Genomic DNA, 22,580 nt, shown 5'->3' on the forward strand with positions numbered 1-22,580 from the left:
ACCATCCACCCTCTTTAAAAATAATGGACTATCCTAACTGCTGGGTGGAAGGTGATGGTGTTAGGCCTATGCTGGAGTGGATGTTACCTTCTCAGCCCTGATGTTGGCCTCCTTATTTTGCTGTTCCAAGGTATCCGCCCGGTCCATGGCGTTATCCTTCTCCAGCTTCATCGCCTGCATCTTCTTCTTGATTGCGTCCATGGTGGCGGTTTTTTAGGAGTTTCCCAACCAACAAAAAAGAACTGAGAACGCTGGAAGAGAACGAGAACCGAGTTAGCAACGTTGTGGAGTGGTAAACATTGTAGAGTGTGAGTTATGGAGTAGATATATATATATTTTTTTTTTCAGTTTTACAATGAATAGAGGCGACATAATGCATTTAAAAATCGATGATGATATAATGAATGCTTTACGGATCGAACGTTAAGAGTATTTTATTAACATTATAGATACGTGGATGTTCATTTACACACAATATATTTATTTAGTGCTCCTCCGTCTATTTCCAAACATTCAACAACTCGATAAATTAACACAGCAGCAGAATGGTAGAGACAGAGATATGATAACGCGGTTTACATCTCAAGAGTTTGTGTGCTTCCCTGTGTGTGAGCGTCGTCATGCGAGATACTACAAATAATTATAGTGACTGCTTCTCTCGCCACCGTGCCACCCAGCCACACACACACACGTTACAGAACTTAAAAATTTTTCCAGAGAGGTGCTTCCCAGGCTAACGGGGCGACGTGGTGTACTATTTCAAAGCAGGGACAACTAACATAATGAAATATTAGATGTGATGGTAAATGGTCGGACGGTGTGTGCATGATAAAGAAGTAAATTAGAGGCTATAATAATCCCGTATTTTATGGGGTTGTAATGTAATATTTTGCCTGGGAATGTTATACTAGTTTATGATGGGAGCGTGTGAGGGTTAATGTGTGTGTGTGTGTAAAGAGGTCAGGGTTTAGGCAACGGTTCATACCAAGTTCATGCATACGATTTTTTTGTTCACTGTTCTTCGCTAACGGTCTAAATGCACTGTACAAAACACATGATTTCCACTTCTTATTATTTATTACGATACCATGTAATTATGGATTTAAACTACCGCTAATGTACTGTAGTTATGATAAATCCTCACCGATTGTCAAAAAAAAGGAAATAAAAATATTATGCCTAAATCGCCTTAGGAATGATGAACAAAATGACGTCTGAGATCCGTGACGGAGCTTGAAGTCGTATTTGTTTACATGAGAGAGTGGGCGCGCGAAAAACTATCTGGGGGGGGGGGGGTCTAGACCAATAGGGGGGCGAGTTACGTCACTGTGGGGTCCTTACATGTTCTTTAAAAATACCTAGTTCATCGATGGAGACAAAGACTCGTTTATGTAGACGTGTTTTTCTTCTCCTTTAACGTGTTTTATTTGTTTATTTTACATACCAATGATTTATTTTCACAGTGGCAGGCTTGATAGATTTATTACCTGCATATTGTATTTTGTTTAGGTAATGTGTGATAGAGAGGTTTGTGTGTGTGTGTAGGGGGTGTGGCAGGTAGGGTGCAGGCGAGGATAATTGCTTGCGTGTGTTGCTCAAGAGGAGGTAAAAACACTAGACTTGTGACTAGAGCATATACACATACACACATATACACACATAGAGTTCATGACCTCTGGCTGCCATCATCATCATCATCCTCATAAGAAGATGGGAGATACTGCAGGGAAAAATGGACCAACTTTTTTTTTTTTTTAATGTATTTATGAAGGCGAGACTTGTTTATATCTCACACGACCTTATGAAGCACCAAGTTGTTGTACATCTCACACACACACACACACACACACACACACACACACACACACACACACACACACACACACACACACACACACACACACACACACACACACATACACACACACACACACACACACACACACACACACACACACACACACACACACACACACACACACACACACACACACATACACACACACACATACACACACACACACCTTACCATCTTCTTCCTACATACACACATGACTTTACACCTTACATGCTTCCCTCCACATAAACCTCCCCCCCACACACACACATGCAGGCGTTCTCCCTCCTCCCTCATTCCTGGGCACTCGACTGTAATCTGAGGTGTAGTGGGGGAGGGTGGGGGGGGAGGGGTGAGATGAGGGTCCAGGGGTGTCAAGGTAGCAGTAGACAAAACCATCTCTTCATTAGTCTTGGCAACGCTGTGCTCACTGTCACCCTCAGGCAGCGTTTCGTCATCGTCTATGAATTGATTTGTCCATTTTGGGGTTTTGTTAAGACTACTGAGGTGTCTGGGGTGGTGTAAACCGTGTAGGAGGGAGAGAGTGTTGCAGCTCTGTGTGTGTCGAGACCAATGGCCGTCTGTGTGGGGGTCACTGTTGATGTGGTGTAGAAAAATAAAGGACTAAATTGTATATCTCAGTGTCTGGTAATTCTCACTGCTTGTGTTTTTTCCCTAGTGACGGACGGACGGACGGACATGAATACACCCATAGAAAGCGATCACTGAATACGATAAATCTCGGTATTAACTCACTAAACAAAACCCCACATGACTTAGAGGGACTTGTAAAGCTGTTTAAACAACCACAGCCGCGGCTTTCGTCTGGTGGAGAGTAAGGCCACTGCACTACACTCAACCACAAAAACTGTAATATAAATCATTCCAGAGAACCACAACACTTTCAACTACGATCAACCAAACTTTTTCAATAACGTTTCTAATCCCCCCCAAATCCTAATTTAAAAGGACAGGAATTGAATAATCTTTTAATGATTCACCAAAAGCAAATGATTGACACATGAAGTATATTTAACCAATCATCAACGAGATAATAAAGTAGTGTCCTTTAAACCGCCATTATTAAGCACTGGTGTCTTATGAGGGTGGGAGAGGAGGGGAACCAAACACGTGACGACACACCGATCAGCTGAGATTTGAGGGTCCTTTTTGTCGAGGGGAGGGGAGGGGAGTCGTGAGTGATCCTTGAGACAGGGGTTCGACTCCCTACTGAACACGCTCGGATACTCAAAGCTTCATAAAGAAACGCATCTACTTGGGTGACGCTTTGGACATTTATTGCGTAATTATAGAACTTCATATGAACTCAAAATGGACGTAGACTTATACAAGGATAAAAAAGTAAGTCAGGTCAGCCAAGTACAGGCCCACAAAGTTTCCCCTCTCCTTCTCCCTTCCCCCTTCCCCTTCCCCCTTTCCCCTTCCCCATCGTGACGTCAGTGTCGAGCCTGGGCACTGCTGGGGAGGGGGGTTAAGGTGGGTTGAGGCTCGTGCCATAAAAAGAGCGCCTTTACTGGCAGATGGCGGGCGAACCTTCGTCTGCCTCTCCTCCTCCTCCACCCCATAAAAGACTTCGGTGTTCAGTTGCAATATTTATAGGTGTGGCACAAGTGTTCGGGTGTACACGAACACTTCCTCATAGTCAGAGTGTCGTGTGCTCAATGCTGTACAAGAAGTGGACGTAAGTGTAAGTTGAACACACACACACACATGTATTGAGCATTAATGTGGTGCCACTTGTTCAGTTTCGTTCATAATACCGCTCAGTAATTGTATCACTCAGTACCACTAAGCACCGTTCATAGCACTGCTCAACACCACTAAACACCGTTCATAGCACTGCTCAACACCACTAAACACCGTTCACAACACCGTTCAGCACCACTAAACACCGTTCACAACACTGCTCAGTACCACTAAACACCGTTCACAGCACCGCTCAACACCACTAAACACCGTTCACAATAGAGTACACCAAGGTGTTCAACACGACTACGACCCACGTTCAGGAGGTGCTAGCTGACGGGGAGGTGGCGCTCAACTGAACCACTCCCTCCTCCTCCTCCTTCTCCTCTTCTTTCCTCAGCCAACTACTAAAACGCCCCCCTCCTCCCCTTATGACGTCATGGCACCGAGGGGCACCTCAGGAGAGGGCCAAAGGGGTGAAGGGGGCGAGCTCAAGACCCCCCGGTGGGTATTTTTAAAACAGCACAGTGTACGTCACGTCATGGCTTCCGCTGCCTGTGGACTTCAGCCAAACATGATCTGAAATTCAGGTTAATTGAGGGGTACTGAGACACAGTGGGGGTTATGGGTGGCGGGAGTGGGGTGATGGGTCGTAGGGGTGATGACCTACGTGAATGGTACGACCAGACACGACAATTTTCCTGCTCATCACAGCTTAATAAAATGTTCCACGGTTGAGCTCGACCTAATGTACTTGACACGATTTTCATTTTAATTTGACTACGAAATGTTCCACGGTTGAGCTCGACCTAATGTACTTGACACGATTTTCATTTTAATTTGACCACGACTCGTCACATTGTAATTCAACTTGGTATAACTTGTTGCTACTAAACATCGACGTAATACAACCCATCAAGACGCATCCTAACCTAACCTGACCTAATCTAACCTAACTTAACCTAACCTAACCTAACCTAACCTAACCTCTTGTCAGGTCAGTGTTTTTTAAAATTCTCCCACGATTGTTTGAACCCCCTAGACACTACACACACACACACACACACACACACACACACACACACACACACACACACACACACACACACACACACACACACACACACATACACACATGTAAGTATCCTCTTCCTCCCACCATTCATTCCGCACACCGCAAGGCAGTTTGTACATAGACTACGTTCCTGGTACACGTCTTCACTACAACAAAACCAACGGCACTATAAATACAAGGAAGTACAGGTATTCTCGGATATTCTGTCTATATGTCTGTCTATCTGTCTATATGTCTGTCTATCTGTCTATATTTCCGTCTGTCTATATTTCTGTCTATATTTCCGTCTTATATTTCCGTCTTATATTTCAGGTCTGTCTGCCTGTCTGTCTTTAAATCTACCCCCATCTCTTTCTGTCTCTTTCGGTATATCTATCCGTTTGTCTATCAATCTTCATATATATGTATCTTTCTTTCCTTCGTCTATTCCACACACACACACACACACACACACACACACACACACACACACACACACACACACACACACACACACACTTCCCGTATCACTCAACCCACAACCTTTCAATTGTCTACGTAATAAATGGGATCGTCAACTCTATCCTACTACATTGATGGGAGGAGGATGGATGGATGGGAGTAGACGATTGAGTGTATAGGAGAGAGAGAGAGAGAGAGAGGAGAGAGATCTTAACAAACAGTCTATATAAGGCTTGTAGACTGACCCCATAAACACAGCATGAAGAATAAACAACTTGAAGTCAACCTTGATACTTGCAATGTTGGAGAGAGAGAGAGAGAGAGAGAGAGAGACTCATCACCTGAGGATCTGGGTGGAAACAGTGTGTGTGTGTGTGTGTGTGTGTGTGTGTGTGTGTGTGTGTGTGTGTTGGGGGTGATCACTGGAGAATGAGGGAGGGAGAAGAGGTGGAGGGAGGGGAGGAAGGGGAGCTAAGACACACCAAGGTCGCCGGATATCCACCTTACCCTCTTCTCCCTCCACCTTCTTCTCCTCCTCCTGAAACACACACACACACACACACACACATTATCTCCCCACCCATCTAATTTTCTCAAGATGTTGGAATTTAACCGAAGACGCCCCGATTTTTTTTCTCTCAGTAATGTTGTTTGCCTCCAGGACGTCTAAATCTGAGTAAGATTTTTTTTTTTACTTCACTGTCAAAATCTGGCTCAAAAAAGCTGAAATCTGGGCCAAAAATGTTAGTATATACTTCAAAGTCGCCGAAATCTGACTCAAATATGTCAAAATCTGGCTAAAAGATGATAATGTTTACTTTATTGACGACGGAATTTTACCTCGAAAGTGAATTTATTAAAGTCACCAGAATTTACCCAGAAACATATCGCCAAACCCTGGAATTTATCAAAAACTCTGGAATGTAGTAAAAGCTGGAATTTAGACAAAGGACTCCAGAATTTACCCCAAATATGGAATTTAAACCCTTACAGAGCAAAATCAATACCAAAAACGCTGGAATTTATACAAGAACCGTAATGTACTGAAAGACGACAGAATTTATCTAAAGTCCCAGAATTTTCCTTCAAATGCCAATGTTTTACGATTTGATTTGGAATTTTTCGTAATTCGATTTTTGTTTACAATTATTTGACTCGTAAAAAATTAGAGTATATTGAGATATGGGAATATTAACTGGCTGGAGGATACCTAACCTAACTAACTGACCTAACCTAACTAACTGGTCTAATCTAACTTAACTGGCGTAACCTAACTAACTGACCTAACCTAACTAACTGGTCTAATCTAACTTAACTGGCGTAACCTAACTAACTGACCTAACCTAACTAACTGGTCTAACCTCACTGCTCTTACGAACCTAATCTAAACTTTGCTATCCTAACTAATCTACGGGAGGAGGGGGAGGAAGGGGAGAGGAGGGTGTGAGGAGGAAAAAGATGAAGGGTGAGGAAGGGGAGGAAAGGTTAGAAAGGGGATGTGGAGAAGGGGAAAAGGAGGTGATGAAAGGGGGGTTGGGGGAGGAAGGGTAGAATGATGGAAAGAAGTCTGGAGGTAGAGAAGGTGAGGGTGAAGGAGGAAGAGGTGAGGGGGGTGATGCCAGGTTGAACAGTTCCATGTATAGTGTGAATGCCGGGAGAGCCAAGCAAGGTGGGGGCACTGACACTCCCTTCTCCCTTACTTTCTTTCCTCCTCCCTCCTTCTCTCTCTCCATTCTATCTCCCTTCTTCCTCTCTTTCCTTCCCTCCTCCTCCTCCTCCTCCTCCTCCTCTTCCCTTCCTAGTAATACCACACCATCACTAGCTACACCAGGGCCACATCATCACCCTCGCCACACCATCACCAGGGCCACACCATTAAAGCTACACCATCCCTCGGGCCACACTATCACAAGGGCAACACCATCACTTGAGCCACACCATCACCATCAGTAAAGCCACACCATCACCCGGGCCACACCAACCCTTGTGAGAAAGGAAGTTGTTTTGCGTCGTGTCCTCATGAGAGTTAATGACCTGCAGGAGCCATGGGGGATGACGTCACCGATTGGATTGCGTGACGTCATCAATTGGATATTACACGACGTCACCGATTGGATTGCGTGACGTCATCAATTGGTGTGTCTGACGTCATTGATTTCTGCATTTTCCCATCGACTGTTACGTATAAATTCCACGATTGAGAAAAGTGACTTAAGATGTGTTTACTATATACCAACTAAACAACAGTATTTATAAACTTTAGGTGAAACCTTGTGTATCTCTCTCTTCTCTCTCTCTCTCTCTCTCTCTCTCTCTCTCTCTCTCTCTCTCTCTCTCTCTCTCTCTCTCTCTCTCTCTCTCTCTCTCTCTCTCTCTCTCTCTCTCTCTCTTTAACTGGAGCACCGTGAAAGCCTATCCATCTAACTAGGGACGGGGTGGGGGGTGGTTACTTGAGCTAGGTGGTAAATATAACTAGTGACCTCGATATTGCAATTAGACTGAGAAAAAAGATCAGGTAACCCCACCTACCTACCTACCTACCACCCTTACCTACCCTCCCCTCCACCCCCACCACCCACCTACCCCCCACCTCCTACCTACCTACCACCCTTACCTACCTACCACCCCTTACCTACCTACCTCCTACCCTTTACCTATCTACCTACCCCTTACCTACCTACCCCCTTTACCCTAACCTACCTACCACCTTACCTACCTACCCACCCCTACCTACCTACCACCCCCTTCCTACCTACCTACCACCCCTAACCTCCACCCCACCCCTTACCTACCTACCTACCACCCCTTACCTACCTACCACCCCTTTACCTACCTACCTACCACCCTTACCTACCTACTACCACCCCCTAACCTACCTACCTACCACCCCTAACTTACCTACCTCTTTCTTCCCTCTTCTCCCTCTCCTCCTCTCCTCTCTTCCTACCTAGCCCCTCCCCCCCTCTCTCTTAACATACCTCCTTCTTCCTTCTCCCCCCCTCTACCCTCCTCCTTCTCTTACCCCCATTCTCTCCCTCCTCTCCCTCCCTCCTTATTCTCCCCCCACTCCTCCTCTCCTCACCCTCTCCCCTCCTCTCACTCACTATACGTAGGGAAAATTATCGTAAGAATCGTACTCAAGGTCCCTTAACTTATAATACTCAAGGGGTTATGTTATCGAACTCAAGAGGTTAAAGACCCGGTTTTATTTCCTCCTTACTAGGGATAAGCGAACGTATCTACGACAGTCTCGACGCAATTTTGACGCCATTTTCGCTACGATGTTTGTTACACTAATTAAAGGCCTCACCAGGTAGATATATACAGGTATATTATGGGAAAAAAGTGAGTTTATTTTTTTGTCGTAACTTAAGTGAGTCAGTTAAATATATTCTCAGATTTTCAGTTAAGAGAAAAATATATATTCTGTGATAACTTAAGTGAGCCAGCCTGAGTCGTCCCCACATCACCATTTAAGGCTAAAATAATAGAACTCGCTGGATTCTTTAGACTCTGGGTGGGGGTGTCTGTTGCCGCTGCTGGTGCTGGTGGAGTGCCACCCTGGGCGCCGGCCAGCTAGTGCCAGAAATACCCAGGGTGCCACGAGTTTCATCAGTGCCAGGCAAGCCTTCTATACTCCCTCTCGTTTCTCTCTCTCTCTCTCTCTCTCTCTCTCTCTCTCTCTCTCTCTCTCTCTCTCTCTCTCTCTCTCTCTCTCTCTCTCTCTCACACCTGTCTTTACCATCTCCCCCCCCTCCTCCCCACCTTTTCGTTCCCTCCCACCTGCTCCTCCTCTTCTCCCACCTGCCCCTCCTTTCCTCCCACCTTACCCTCCTCTTCTCCCACCTGCTCCTCCTCCCTCCCCACCTTACCCCTCCTCCCCTCCCACCTACCCCTCCTCCCTCCCACCTACCCTCCTCCCTCCCACCTACCCCTCCTCCCTCCCACCTTCTCTTCCTTCTGTTATAACACGAATTGATTGCACTCTGATCTTTAATGGGTCGAGGGATGGTTATGGTATGAGGGCATGACGTGGGTAGGCTGGCACCGGGCACAGGTATATGTCTCTCTCTCTCTCTCTCTCTCTCTCTCTCTCTCTCTCTCTCTCTCTGGGATCACCTGAAGATTAGGAACCCCCGAGTATTTTACCTGATGATTAAACACCCTTTATGCTAACCTGCCAAATCTACAAACCTAACCTAACCAAACCTAACCTAACCAACCACAAATCTAACACAAAAACAAAACCCTAACATAAAAGCTAACCTAACCTAACCTAAACAACGCGAGGGTTACCAAACATCATGAGATCCATAATTTGTACTTGTCTGTTGTCTGTTTTCTTCTGTCTGTTGTCTGTCTGCTGCTGTCTGTCTTTCTGTCTGTCTGTCTCTCTGTCTGTCTGTCTGTCTGTCTGTCTCTCTGTCTAATCTGTCACTCTCCCTTCCTCTTTCTGTTCCTAAAATAAAGTTCAAAGTTAGGTAAATTTTTATCCTATATCATTTTATCATACCTTTTCTCATTCCCTTATCATACCTAAAGTTACAAGTCATTACCTTTACGATGCTTAGGTACTTGTAATTTATACTTTGGGTTAGGTTAGGTTTGGTTAGGACAGGGTAAAGTAGGGTAGGATTGGTTAGGGGTAGGGTAGGGTAGGGGTAGGGGTAGGGTAAGATTGGTTAGGTTAGGTTAGGTTAAGGTAGGGTAAGATATAGGTTCGGGTGGGATAGGGTAGGGTAGGGTAGGTTAGGTTAGGTTTTCTCTTCTGTAACTGAGAATTAACGCATCTAACTCCGGTAAAGTCTCTGTGCAATTTCGACGCCATTTTGATTTTTTTATATGGGGGAGTTAGATGTGTCACTTCATATCACCAGTTAGGGAGAGGAGGAAATATTAACGTGAGGGGTGGGGGAGGGGGTGTAGAAGGGGAGAATGTGGGCAGGTGGGTTCATCACTTCATTACCGGGTCATCAGCCTACACCACCCACTAACCCACCCCTCCTACCCCTCCTCACCACCACCCACCCCTCCACCCCTCATCATCACCACCCACCCCTCCTCCCCACCCACCCCTCCTCACCACCCATGCTATCTCTTACACGGTTTTTCTAACACCATATATTGCCACAACGTTCATCTCTCCTTCCCCCTTGCCCTCCTACCTAATCTACCCTCCCCACCCCTTCCCTTGCCCTCCTACCAATCTACCCTCCTCCCCTTCCCTTTGCCCTTCTTAGATACATTTTCCCTCACTATTGCCCCTTGTCGCTATTCCGCGTTATTCCCCTCATCATCCGTTTTCTTTCTTCTTCTCTATGTTATCTTTCATTCTATCCTATGTCATTATTATCACTATTAATGTACATCCCTTTACGTTATTTTACTCTTTATGCTTTAATTATCGTTATTTATCTCAATTATTCTTCTCTTCGTTATTCTCCCGTTTATTCCTATCTCTCTCTTCTTACTATTTGGCTATTGTTATCGCTTCTCTCTGTTAGCCATTCGTTATTATTATTTGTCTTGTGTATGTCATTCATTGTTTAACCCTTTGAAGACGGTGGGTTAACCCTTTGAAGATGGTGGGTTAACCCTTTGAAGACGAGTGGGTTAACCTTTGAAGACGGTGGGTTAACCCTTTGAGGACGATGGCTTAACCCTTTGAGGACGATGGCTTAACCCTTTGAGAACGATGGCTTAACCCTTTGAGGACGATGGCTTAACCCTTTCAGGATGATGGTTAATGTTTAAGCCTCGGAGGACGATATTCTAACCCTTTATGAACTATGGTTTAACCCTTTAAAGATGATCGTTTAACCCATTATGTACGATGTTTTAACTATTTAATGACGATTATCTAACCCGTTGAGAAGTGGTTTAACCCTTTGAAAACGAGGGTTTAACCCTTTGAGGATGATGGTTTAACCCTTTGAGGATGATGGTTTAACCCTTTGAGGACGATGGTTTAACGCTTTGAAAACGATGGTTACACCCTTTGAGAACGATGGTTTAACCCTTTGAGGACGATGGTTTAACCCTTTGAGGACGATGGTTTAACCCTTTGAGTACGATGGTTTAATCATTCTTAAAGGGTTAAAAAATCATTTTTCAGTCATTAGGTCAAATACCATTATCATCCTCACTCTGATGCTTTTTCCTCATCATCCAATTTTTACTGTTATTATTCATCTGTTTTTGAGTCGACTTTCATCACCATTATCTCATTCCTCTCTTCTATCTATCTATATTCTTATCTTTCACTAATTCTCTTTCTTTTCTAGTTTTCAAGCCAATTTTCCTTATTCACACAATTCTAAATCAAGTCGTTTAAGGGAAATATTATTAGTGATAAATAATAACGTTCAAAATCAAAAGTTGGACTTGTTTTGAAAATTAGGTGTTAGGTGTCAAGAGGGACTGGCATAGCTTCTCACAAGTGCCAAACGATGCCAGGCACTATAGTCATTCTCTCCTTGTGGTATTACTTATGTGCGTCGGGCTATCCCAGGAAGTGCCAAGCAGTGTCAGGAAATGCCATAAAGTGCCAGACTTCAAAGAGCTCTCATAAGTGTGGGTAATTATGTGGTCAGTACAGGAGTGACTCATTTCTGGGGTAGTATTTGGGCGTTAAGTGTGGGCGTGTGAGTATTTAAGTGTAGTGACATGTGTCTCGTGGCGTGGGCGTGATGGTGGGCGTGTAACAAAAGATGGGTTATTCCTAGCGTGCGCTGCTCATATGGTGGAGGTTGCGCGCGGTCCCCCCACCCCCCTTTATCCAACACCCCTCCCCTCGAACGTCTGCTATTTTGGTGTCGGCACCAGCCCGCCCACCCACGCCCACACTGCGCAGGCGCACTTCTCCACGCCCACCTGGCTATCTTTAACTACCCTCCTTCAGATAACCCACTTGTACCTCTGTTAATTACCCTTTATCAGGTGTACTTCTCCCTGTTTCTCTCCTCTCCACCATCCCGACTCCAACATCATCATTCACAATGTAAACAGTAATACTTGATCAATTTGTTTATCCAGTCAACTTTAGGATGGATTCTTTAATTAATTAATTTACTTCAAATTTCATCAACACCACAATTTACTCTTACTTTATAAATGTGAAGTAAATTATACAATTCCTATATCGTATCGTCTTTGCAATCCATTAATTCAAAATGTTTTCCTCAATGAATCACGATTCTCTATGGCCATTATAAACACTAAATATAAACCAAACATGAAAAAGTTCACTGAGGAAGCGAACATATTGGTGAAAACCGTCTATGGTGGACCTCAGGGTTAGCACACACTACAAGGATCACTTGTTCCGCGTCACTGATGCTCCATATGTTGACCTCAAGCCCAAAATAACGTCATAGCATCAGACAAGTGATAATTCATATGAGGAAAGCTTTAAAATATTCCATGGTGTAAGATAACGCCCCACACAACCCCTTAATTTCAACTAATTAAAAAAAAAAATCCCATCTACAGGTGAACCGTAACTCGGATAATGTTTCCCTTAACTGAGATGTTCTCCCAAACATCACCAAGAAGGACAACGTCCCTTAGTGAGTTATGTCCACACGAATGACAGATCCACCATCCAACACGCTTTATAAAAAGTTCTTCCGTTTCTTCCCCAGAGAATAAGGAAATACCCGAGAAAGCCTACCCTTAAGAGTAAAATGTTGTTCTAAATTGTTTTGCAGTAAATTACATCAGGTAAGATTGAGATAAATGACCCTCTCAAACTCTGCAAGAAGAATTGAATATTTACATGAATGATTAGCTTAAAGCGTGTGATGTGCCCTACAGCGTCACCCACAACTCCTGGTGGTGGTTGAGGAGGCCGGGCAGGTGATGCTGCCGGTATTGCACACCTGAGGCGCCTAGGGGTGGGGGAGGTGGAGGAGAGAGGATGGGGAGGGGTGGGGGCAGGAGGCAGATCGGGTGTCACCGGGTGATGAGTCACCGTCACTGCTGCACTTACACACACGATATTGCCGGCACAACACCACCTAATGTCCCCGTCCCTCCCCATGTTCCTGCTGACACCAGGTGACCCCAGGGTTAAGCTAGGTCATGTGAGGTCACCCGCCTTGCACATACTCTCAGTCGTGGCAGTGCTGTGGCCCTCAGGTCACTGTGAATAAGGACATTAATAAGTACGCGATAGTAGTCCCGGTAGGGCCATGTGGACCCTCACACACACACACTGGAGCCGCCGCCTCCTGTCACAAACGTTTCCTGACTTAGGTTAGTTGGGGTCCGTGGATGACCCGCGCCACCCGCTTACTCCCGGGCCTGCGGGCTGGTGGTCGGGCGGGGTCACTTCAAGCTCACGCCCAACCACGGCAGAAGGGAAGGCTTCTTGAACACTTAAAAATGAGGTAATATAAATCCTGAGCGTTTGTCGGGCGAAGTAGAATGGACGGAGACGGACGGACCTTCCTGGAAAGTTGTTGATTTGATTTTTTTGCAGTTTTCACGATTTTTGGTACTGGGAGGAGCACTAAGATTTGAGAAGCACATAGAAGACACAACACACGGGGACCGGAGCGTACCTAGGACCGTGGGCCTGCCTTGGGGAGTGCCGGGAGGAGACTGAGGACGAGTCGTAGCCACGGGTCTTAACTTAGCTTCGAGGAGGCCGAGTGCGGCGCCAAGATCGCCTTACTTTGCCCCAAACGGGCACTAGTGCCACGCTCCCGCCCCACTTTGCCAAAAGTTGACAGGAACCAATGTTCGCGTTGCCAGACATTAAAACTGGCGCGTAAAAATAGTCGTATGCGCAACCGTGTGCCCACGTCAAGGGGGGGGGGGATGCACCTCATCCTGACCCCCTCTAAACCGACTTACTTCAACACCCTCCTATACCTTTGAGTACCACTTCAATTTATCATCAAGCTTAATTCAACCCGTGTCCTCAAATCAACCTCCTTCAATCCTCGTCTTACTCATAATCGACCAACTTTAACCCTTTAAACTAACCTGCTTTAACCCCTTAAACTGACCTACTCCAACCTCTTCATCTACCTACAACTGATGTATTTCCAAGCCACATCACCCCAGGGCAACTCTCTTAATCGTATACTATGTCAACCACCTCAACCGGGAACGCTCCAATACTCCCCCCCTTCCTCTAAGAACAACCAATCCACTTCAATTATTTCCTATGTTAAAAAATCACCCACATCAACCCATTCCTTAACCCATTACAACAACCCACCACAACCCTTACAAAATTACAGTATTACATAATGGTACAGGTTCAGTCAATTAGACTGTCTTGACGTGGTCTACAGAGTACAGCTGTGTAGATTATAGTACAAGTACTCTTTATCAAGTTGAAATCTACCTCATCTACTCTCAATTGTCATCTACCATCTACTTTTACTCACGGTATCTACTTATGACTTTACACACTTAATTGACATGTACTTAATTTTGTAGTTTTCTTTGACTTGTGATACAGGTGCACTGTATATCTGAAGTGTATTATTGTTATTATTATTATTATTATTATTATTATTATTATTATTATAATTTTATTATTATTATTATCATTATTATTATTATTATTATTATTATAATTTTTATTATTATTATTATTATTATTATTATTATTATTATTATTATCTTCATCATGATCATCGTTTTTATTGATTATTATTATTATCATTATTAACATTATTTATTATTATTATTTTATTATTATTATTATTTATTATTATTATTTTTGGTTCTTCGTATTATTATCATTTATTCATATAATTCTGACCTTCTTACAACACTGAACTTCCTAAGGCTTCTGTAATGTTTATCACAAAATAATATTCAAGTCTCACGAACCAATCTGTAAATCCATTAATGTATCTCAAACTAAGTTCTAAATTTAACTTAAACTTATTTTTTTACTTAATTTAACTCCTAACTAAATTTCGTCGAGTTTTGGAATGCAATTTGACTGAATTGTGAATCGAATCTGACACGGTTCGTAAATGAAATTCGTTAAGTTCTTTACTGAATTTGGCAGCTTTTAAAAGAATTTGACTGAGCTGTGAGCTGAATATATGAGAGAACCATGGATTAAACTTTACTGAACCCTTGTGTTGAACAGCTTTACTGAAATCTGAACTACCGAGGTTCTAAGTGAACGTTCAAATTCGAGTTCATTCTTCTTCAGTTTACAGGTAGAGTTTACTGTCGCTCAGTTCAGTAATTGGTAAGTCTCAGTTTGGCGATGAATTATATGTGCTTCCCAGTTCAGTAAATCTCACTTTCTAGTACAATAAATTTCAATTAACAGCTCAGTAAATATTAGTTCTCAGCTCAATAAATACCAATTCACAACTCAATAAATATCAGTTCACAGCTTAATCTTAGTTCCCATCAAGGTAAATCTCAGTTCCCATCATGGTAAATCTGAGTTCTCGTCATGATAAATCTTGGTTCCCATCATATAATCTCAATTCTCCATCATGGTAAATTTCAGCTCCCACCATATAAATCTCAGTTCCCATCATGTTAAATCGCGGTTCTCATCACGGTAAATCTCAGTTCTCATCATGGTTCATCATGGTTCCCATCATGGTAAATCAAGGTTCCCATCATATAAATCTCAGTTCCCATCATATAAATCTCATTTCCCATCACGTTAAATTGAAGTTCTCATGATAAATCTCAGTTCTCATCATGTTAAATCTCAGTTCCCATCGTGATAAATCTCAGTTCCCATCGTGTTAAATCTCAGTTCCCATCATGGTAAATCATGGTTCCCATCATGGTAAATCATGGTTCCCATCATATAAATCTCAGTTTCCATCATGTTAAATTGCAGTTCTCATCATGTTAAATCTCAGTTCCCATCGTGATAAAGCTCAGTTCCCATTGTGTTAAATCTCAGTTTCCATCACGGTAAATCTCAGTTCCCATCATGGTAAATCTTGGTTCCCATCATGGTAAATCATGGTTCCCATCATATAAATCTGAGTTCCCATCATGTTAAATTGCAGTTCTCATCATGTTAAATCTTAGTTCCCATCGTGATAAATCTCAGTTCCCATCATATAAATCTCAGTTCCCATCGCGGTAAATCTCAGTTCCCATCGCGACAAATTTCAGTTCTTTACTCAATAAATCTCAGTTCACAGCTCATTCAAATCCAGTGGAGGATGTTGGTTGGGTAGGTGGGAGTAAAAATTATATATAATTATATACTGTATATATAGAGAAGTGGGCCAACAGCGTCTACTCACTCCAAGTTATTTACACAGAGAGCAAACAGGAAACGTTTTCTGTGGGCAACTCCCTAACATGGCTTGGTACAGCTGGCTTCAACCCACATCACGAAAACACGCTACCAAGAATTCCAGAATAGTTTTCAAATTTTCTCTTACCTCTCGTTTTAGTTATCATCCATGAGTGATTTTTATATTTATTTGATTATTAATTTATTTGTTATTTTTAGGAGAGTTGTAGTTATGGAGAATAGAATATGGGAATATAAAGAATAAAAAAATGATAGGGAGGGTTCGCCTGGGAGTAACTCAAGCCTAGTGTGTTGTGTTTTGTTAATTTTTCTTTTTATTTCATTGTTTTTATCGTCCTGGGTTATTTTATTCGATTATAACTTGATATTATGGTATTTTACGGTGGGGATGTGAATGTAGGTGATGTAAGTATAGATAAATGACGAAAATATAAAATAATTAACGATTGGATCTTCACCTGGGTAACTTTAGTGTAGTGTGTGTGTGTGTGCCATCAGTAACACCTACATAAATATTTTTTTTTTTTCTTTATCTTGGTGTTTCCTGGTTCCCGTTAGGTTGGGTTTACAGTTCCTTGGTTCAGGTTTAAGATTAATAATATCTTCTACCAAGGACATCCCATCACGACCCTCGCCAAATACTTTCGTTCACTTTTATATAGACGATGAAAGAAAGAGATTCATGATCAATAGCTAATGTTAATCATGGAATTATTATATTATACCGAATATTTTTTTTTTAATTGTGCATAAATTGATTGAAGGTGATACAAATAATATTAGGTTAGAGGCAAAAAAAATTAGTCGAGAAATTATTGCCACCATGAATACTAGACACAAGTTCTTTGAAATTTGATAAAACTGTGTTAATGGTCGACCTTTGGACGGCCATTCATTACTTGTTTACGAACCTTAGTCACAAAGTAAGTGTGTAATTACTTGTAGAAACTAATTAACAACAAATTCAACCCCAAACCAGAAAAAGACAAGTTTTAAAAGTTGGTAAATTATGTGATGAACATTGAACACAACTGAACCTCGAATCCGAACCTTTAAACCCGCAGAGGAGACATTGGTATCATATTTCTAAGTACAGTAATAGAATCAGATTTTTCTAAGGTTTTATTATATCTATATTAGTTATGAATGTTGTTAACCACGTATACTAAAATGTGCACAATTGAACTAACCTTTAGAACTACAGTATACAGTATATTGTTCTTGTAATCCCTCCCTCCAGAAATTAAAAGATAAACAGAGTCTCCCAAGTCCCGGTGATGTTTTGTACACATTTATAAATACTGATAAGAATAATCATAAAGGATGTAGATATCATGAATTATTAGATAAATCCTGTATAATTACTTTATCTACCTTCGTTATCTCCACCAGCAGGATTTCTGTGTATGTTTGTGGGTGATATTACAATGCATCAATACACCTAACGTCTTTAACCTCTTCAGTATTACGGGGAGACTATTCAACACCCGTATACTGTATAAGGGGTTAGTAGACCATCTCAACTAACAGTGTTTTTTCTAGATTAAGTGAGAGATATACAACGTGTGGTCGGTGGAGGAAGGGTTTAAGACCAGGTTAGAATATGCAGGTAGTGGGCATGTGTTCTTAGTGTACAGTAGACGGTCAGCTTTACCCACTGGAAGGTCGGTGGTGGTGTCTTAAAGCCCTCCACCACCATACACGGCACCACACTGTGTTTTGTTATTGTTATGGGGTAAAAACTAACAACTTGGTGATTCCTTTTTTTTTATTGCAATTTCAATTTTTGGTCATAAGTTCATATGTAATTTAAGTATTATTTTTTAAAGGTGAGACGACGTAACGTATTTAATAATTTTCAATAGTTCTTATCTAGTGCAAAGCAGATTTAGTGATGGAGTATAATGATTGAAGTCATATATTAATAAGTTTTTGATAGTCATTTAATAAGTATAGATGTATCCCTAGAATATACGTTTACAGGGTCTAGTTGTTGAGGAATCCAAAGACTAACAATAACAACACTAATGATAATAGTATGAATAATAATAACAATGATACTTCTACTACTATTACTACTACTACTACTACTACTACTACTACTACTACTACTACTACTACTCACAATAAGAATAATAACAATAAACATCACCTATTATCTGAAAATATAAACATTACTGGAGTGTAGCACTGTGTTGTACCGTCCACTCATCTTACTAGTTAACTTCTGTATATCACATTGACTTACCCTCTAAGGTCTAAGCACTGGTTATGACAAGATTTATACTGAGACGCCAATTATAAACAGATTGACATAGGTGTGTATACATCAAGGACACTTACTGATGCCCAGGTGGTGGCAGTGTTTCACAAGTGGTGCCACAATCGAGATACCGGTCTAATGTTTATGGTAATTAATGGTGTTGGCTCGTGATGTGTGTGTGTGGAATTACTCTGTGTGTTTTTCCTCTCTCTCTCTCTCTCTCTCTCCCTCCCTCCCTCCCTCCTCCCTCCCTCCCTCCTCCTCCCTCCTCCCTCCCTCCCTCCCTCCCTCCCTCCCTCCCTTCTTCCCTTCCTCCCTCCCTCGCCGCAGCCAATCACACCCTCCATTATATATTAAGCTACAGCAAAGTAAGGCATCAAGAAATACCTAGTTCTAATTCACTTCATTACGTCACCGCCAGGGAGGGAGGGGTTACGGGGCCTCGCCGTGATGGGGAGGAGGAGGAAGAGAGAGAGAGAGAGAGGGGAGGAAGGAGGAGGAGCGGTAGAAAAGTTAGGGTGTAAGGGGGAGGTGATAAGGGTGAGGAAGAAGGGAGATAGAAGGAGTGAGATGGAGGGGTAAGAAGGTTAAATGGGCCCCACTCGTTCTGGGCACCGACCTAACCTAACCTGACCCAATCTAACCTAACCTAACCTAACCTACCCTGACCTGTTCACTCTGGTGACTTCCAATCCTAATCGTAATAATTTGGTTAGGTTAAGTTAAGGTAAGACCCACTACGACTGGGGCTTATTTGACCTGTATCTAGTGTAGTAGGTTCATCGCGACAGGTACAGTGGTGGTAGTCAAGTTGAGGGCGTCAGTGGGGGGTGGGAGAGGCTAGGAGGCGGAGTGGTGGTAGTGGTGGTGGAGGAGGTAACCGAGTGAAGGTCGTGGAGGCATTGTGGCAGGTGGAGGCCGTGGTGGTGGTGGTGGTGGTGGAGGCCGTGGTAGTGGTGGTGGGCACAGAACAGGTTTGCGTGTAGTGTGCCGTGGTGGTGGTGGAGGGTGAGCCGTGCCCGGGCATCGTAATTATTGCCCCAACCTTGACCCTTGCTCCTCCCCTTGCCTGCACCCCCTCGCTCTCAAGTCCAAACAACGTCCTTATCCCCCACCATTGTTAGGCTAGTAATGTTACCCAGTCTCAAGGGGTTCAATTTACAGTGTCTTGTGAGCTATTGAGTCCCAAAGTTCTATTTGTTGTCCCCACCCCACCCCCAACTACCGTCTGTCCCACGTCCAAAAATTCCCCTTGTTAGCACCAGGTCGTTAACAAATAAAACACTTAAGCGCGACACTGCCCTTTAAATCTCCACATCCTGTACAGTTTAAGCCCAGAGTCCTATCTCACATGACGTCTGTCCCTCATGCTTAATCTCGTCCCTATTCAAGTCCACTGGAATTAAAATGTGAGGGACTCTGTTTTAGTCTCAAAGTCTCAACTAATAGGATCTCGGCTTTCCTTACTCCACCACGTCTCTTCCTTATGTATAAAAGTCCAAAAGTCTCAAGTCTAAACTATAAAGTCCCAATAATAAATCATGAGAATTAGATTACGTCCTAAAGACCCCTCTCAGGACCTTGAAGTGAGTCCCGTAGTGAGAGAGGAGGAGGAAGGGCGTGGTGGTGGTGGTGGTGAGGATGTTTGTGTGGATTATGGTGATGGTAATTCTTATAGTGGAGTGGTAGTGGTAGTGGTGGTGGTGGGGATGGTGTTGGTGGTAGTGACGATATAATAGTGGTAGTGGGGATGGTGTTGGTGGTGGTGATGATAATAGTGGTGGTGGTGGTAGTGGTGGTGATGGTGGCACTAGAACACGTGTGTCAGGTGTGCCAGTGCCAGCTGACCCACTATCTTGCTCTGCCACCCTCACCGCTTCCGCCTCCCCACACCCACACGCAAAATCGCACCTCCTCCCTCCCCCTCTCTACACACACACACACCCCATTTCCTTGGTCAGGTGAGATCAGGGATGATATAGCACATACCTGCACTAATTACTGACATCCTTACCGGTATGTGTGTGAGAGAAAGTAACATAGACCATTGTTTTACCTGTCATTATATAGCATTGTGTCTGTGTGTCTGTATGTCTGTCTGTCTGTTCGCCCTTGCAATTTCTCTTCGTCTGTCTAGAATATTACTATTATAATTTTTAATCTGAAGACAAAATTACTAAATATGACAAAATTGGGCTCAAATTTGTATTGAATTTTCCTTCGAGTACAAAACCATCATCATTGGTTTAATATCCCCGTGACGTCATATCCTGGTAGCATTCTGATGACGTCACTGTTTGTTTACTTTGTCGTATACAGGATAATAGTAATTGTCGTTATTTAATTGTTTTTTTCAGTCGTATTTAGGATTACTGTACTGGCTTTTCCGTACATTTTTCAGTGGTTTAATTACATTTTTCTCTACAATGGTACAGTTATTAGGGAGTTCTGATTTGTTTTTTACATTTTTTTTCAATTGTAGTGTTACTGTGAAGAAGTGGATTGACATTATTTACAGTGGTGCAGTAGTTATGGAGCCATAATGGAGTACTGTATTTACGAGTACATTATCTAACATAACGCTAACCTAACCTAATCTAACCTTACCTAACCTAACCTAACCTAACCAACCTAATCTAACCCGATCTAACTTAATTTAACATAACCTAACCTAATGCCAACGTTACCTAATTCAACCTAACCCAACCTAACCCGATCAAACCTAATCTAACCTACACCTAACTGAATCTAATCTAACATAACGCTAACCTTATCTAATATAACATAATCTAACGCGAACAACCAAATCTAACCTAACCTAACACTAACTCAACCTAACCTTACCTAACCTAACCTCCCCCAAGTAGCGTTAGGGTGTTTGTCAGGTGAAATACGCGAAGGGGTGGCTAATCTTCACGTGATCCAACTATAGAGTTAAAAATCTTGTGGCTAGATGACAAATTCTCGAAAATAATTAGTTGTGATAAGTAGTGAAGATTTTTTTTTAATTTAATGTTCTTTTATCTTGATTAATTAATAGATCACGTCGCATTGTTTATGTTTCTTGTGGTGTCCGTGTGATATATGGATGTCTGTCTGAGGTGCAGCTGTTGTTCTTCTTGTTCTTCTTATTATTATTACTATTATTATAATTATTATTTTGTTTTTGTTGTTATTAATATTTACTACGAAATATCACTTTTATTTCGGTGACATACTTATACGAGATTAACACATGAAGAATTACAAGTGCTCGTTAGTATTACATTATTTTACTCTGATGGCCCACAAAACCCTGGTTCCCAAGACACACACACACACACACACACAGAGAGGAGCTATGAAGTATCCGGACATGGTGTCAGCGTCCGGATGTTACCACACTGCGTTATAACATTTCCGGCCGATACACAGCTCTAGGTCTCACTGGGTCACCACCTACACTACTGCTTGTCGAGAAGACCTGCCTTACCATCACCCCCATTACCTGTGTTGTCGACGGCGTCCTTACCATCACCCCCATTACCTGTGCTGTCGACGGCGTCCTTACCATCATCCCCATTACCTGTGTTGTGGACGGCGTCCTTACCATCACCCATTACCTGTGTTGTGGACGGCGTCCTTACCATCATCCCCATTACCTGTATTGTCGACGGCGACCTTACCATCACCCCATTACCTGTGTTGTGGACGGCGTCCTTACCATCATCCCCATTACCTGTGTTGTGGACGGCGTCCTACCATCACCCCATTACCTGTGTTGTCGACGGCGTCCTACCATCATCCCCATTACCTGTGTTGTGGACGGCGTCCCACATCATCCCCATTACCTGTGTTGTCGACGGCGTCCTTACCATCACCCCATTACCTGTGTTGTGGACGGCGTCCTACCATCATCCCCATTACCTGTGTTGTGGACGGCGTCCTTACCATCATCCCCATTACCTGTGTTGTGGACGGCGTCCTTACCATCATCCCCATTACC

At 42.9% G+C, this 22,580-nt stretch overlaps 1 protein-coding gene across 17 annotated transcripts in view; it reads right to left on the reverse strand.

The window, feature by feature from the left end:
* Nucleotides 1–13,762, reverse strand: part of LOC121878757 (tropomyosin) — a 59,118-nt gene extending 45,356 nt beyond the window's left edge. For 14 of the 17 annotated variants that reach the window (XM_042385148.1, XM_042385156.1, XM_042385151.1 and 11 more), the window contains exons 1-2: nucleotides 13,625–13,762; nucleotides 88–251 (exon numbers count right to left, since the gene is read on the reverse strand). In XM_042385148.1, the coding sequence (XP_042241082.1) occupies nucleotides 88–201 (114 nt within the window). In that variant the 5' untranslated portion in view covers nucleotides 202–251; nucleotides 13,625–13,762. Of the gene's footprint in view, nucleotides 1–87; nucleotides 252–3,861; nucleotides 3,937–13,624 lie in introns of those variants that run through there. The other 3 variants (XM_042385142.1, XM_042385144.1, XM_042385153.1) reach the window with 2 other exon arrangements.
* Nucleotides 13,763–22,580: the final 8,818 nt, after the last annotated feature.

Source organism: Homarus americanus, unplaced genomic scaffold (genome assembly GCF_018991925.1).
Source record: "Homarus americanus isolate GMGI-L3 unplaced genomic scaffold, GMGI_Hamer_2.0 scaffold2558, whole genome shotgun sequence".
Lineage (NCBI taxonomy): Eukaryota > Metazoa > Arthropoda > Malacostraca > Decapoda > Nephropidae > Homarus > Homarus americanus.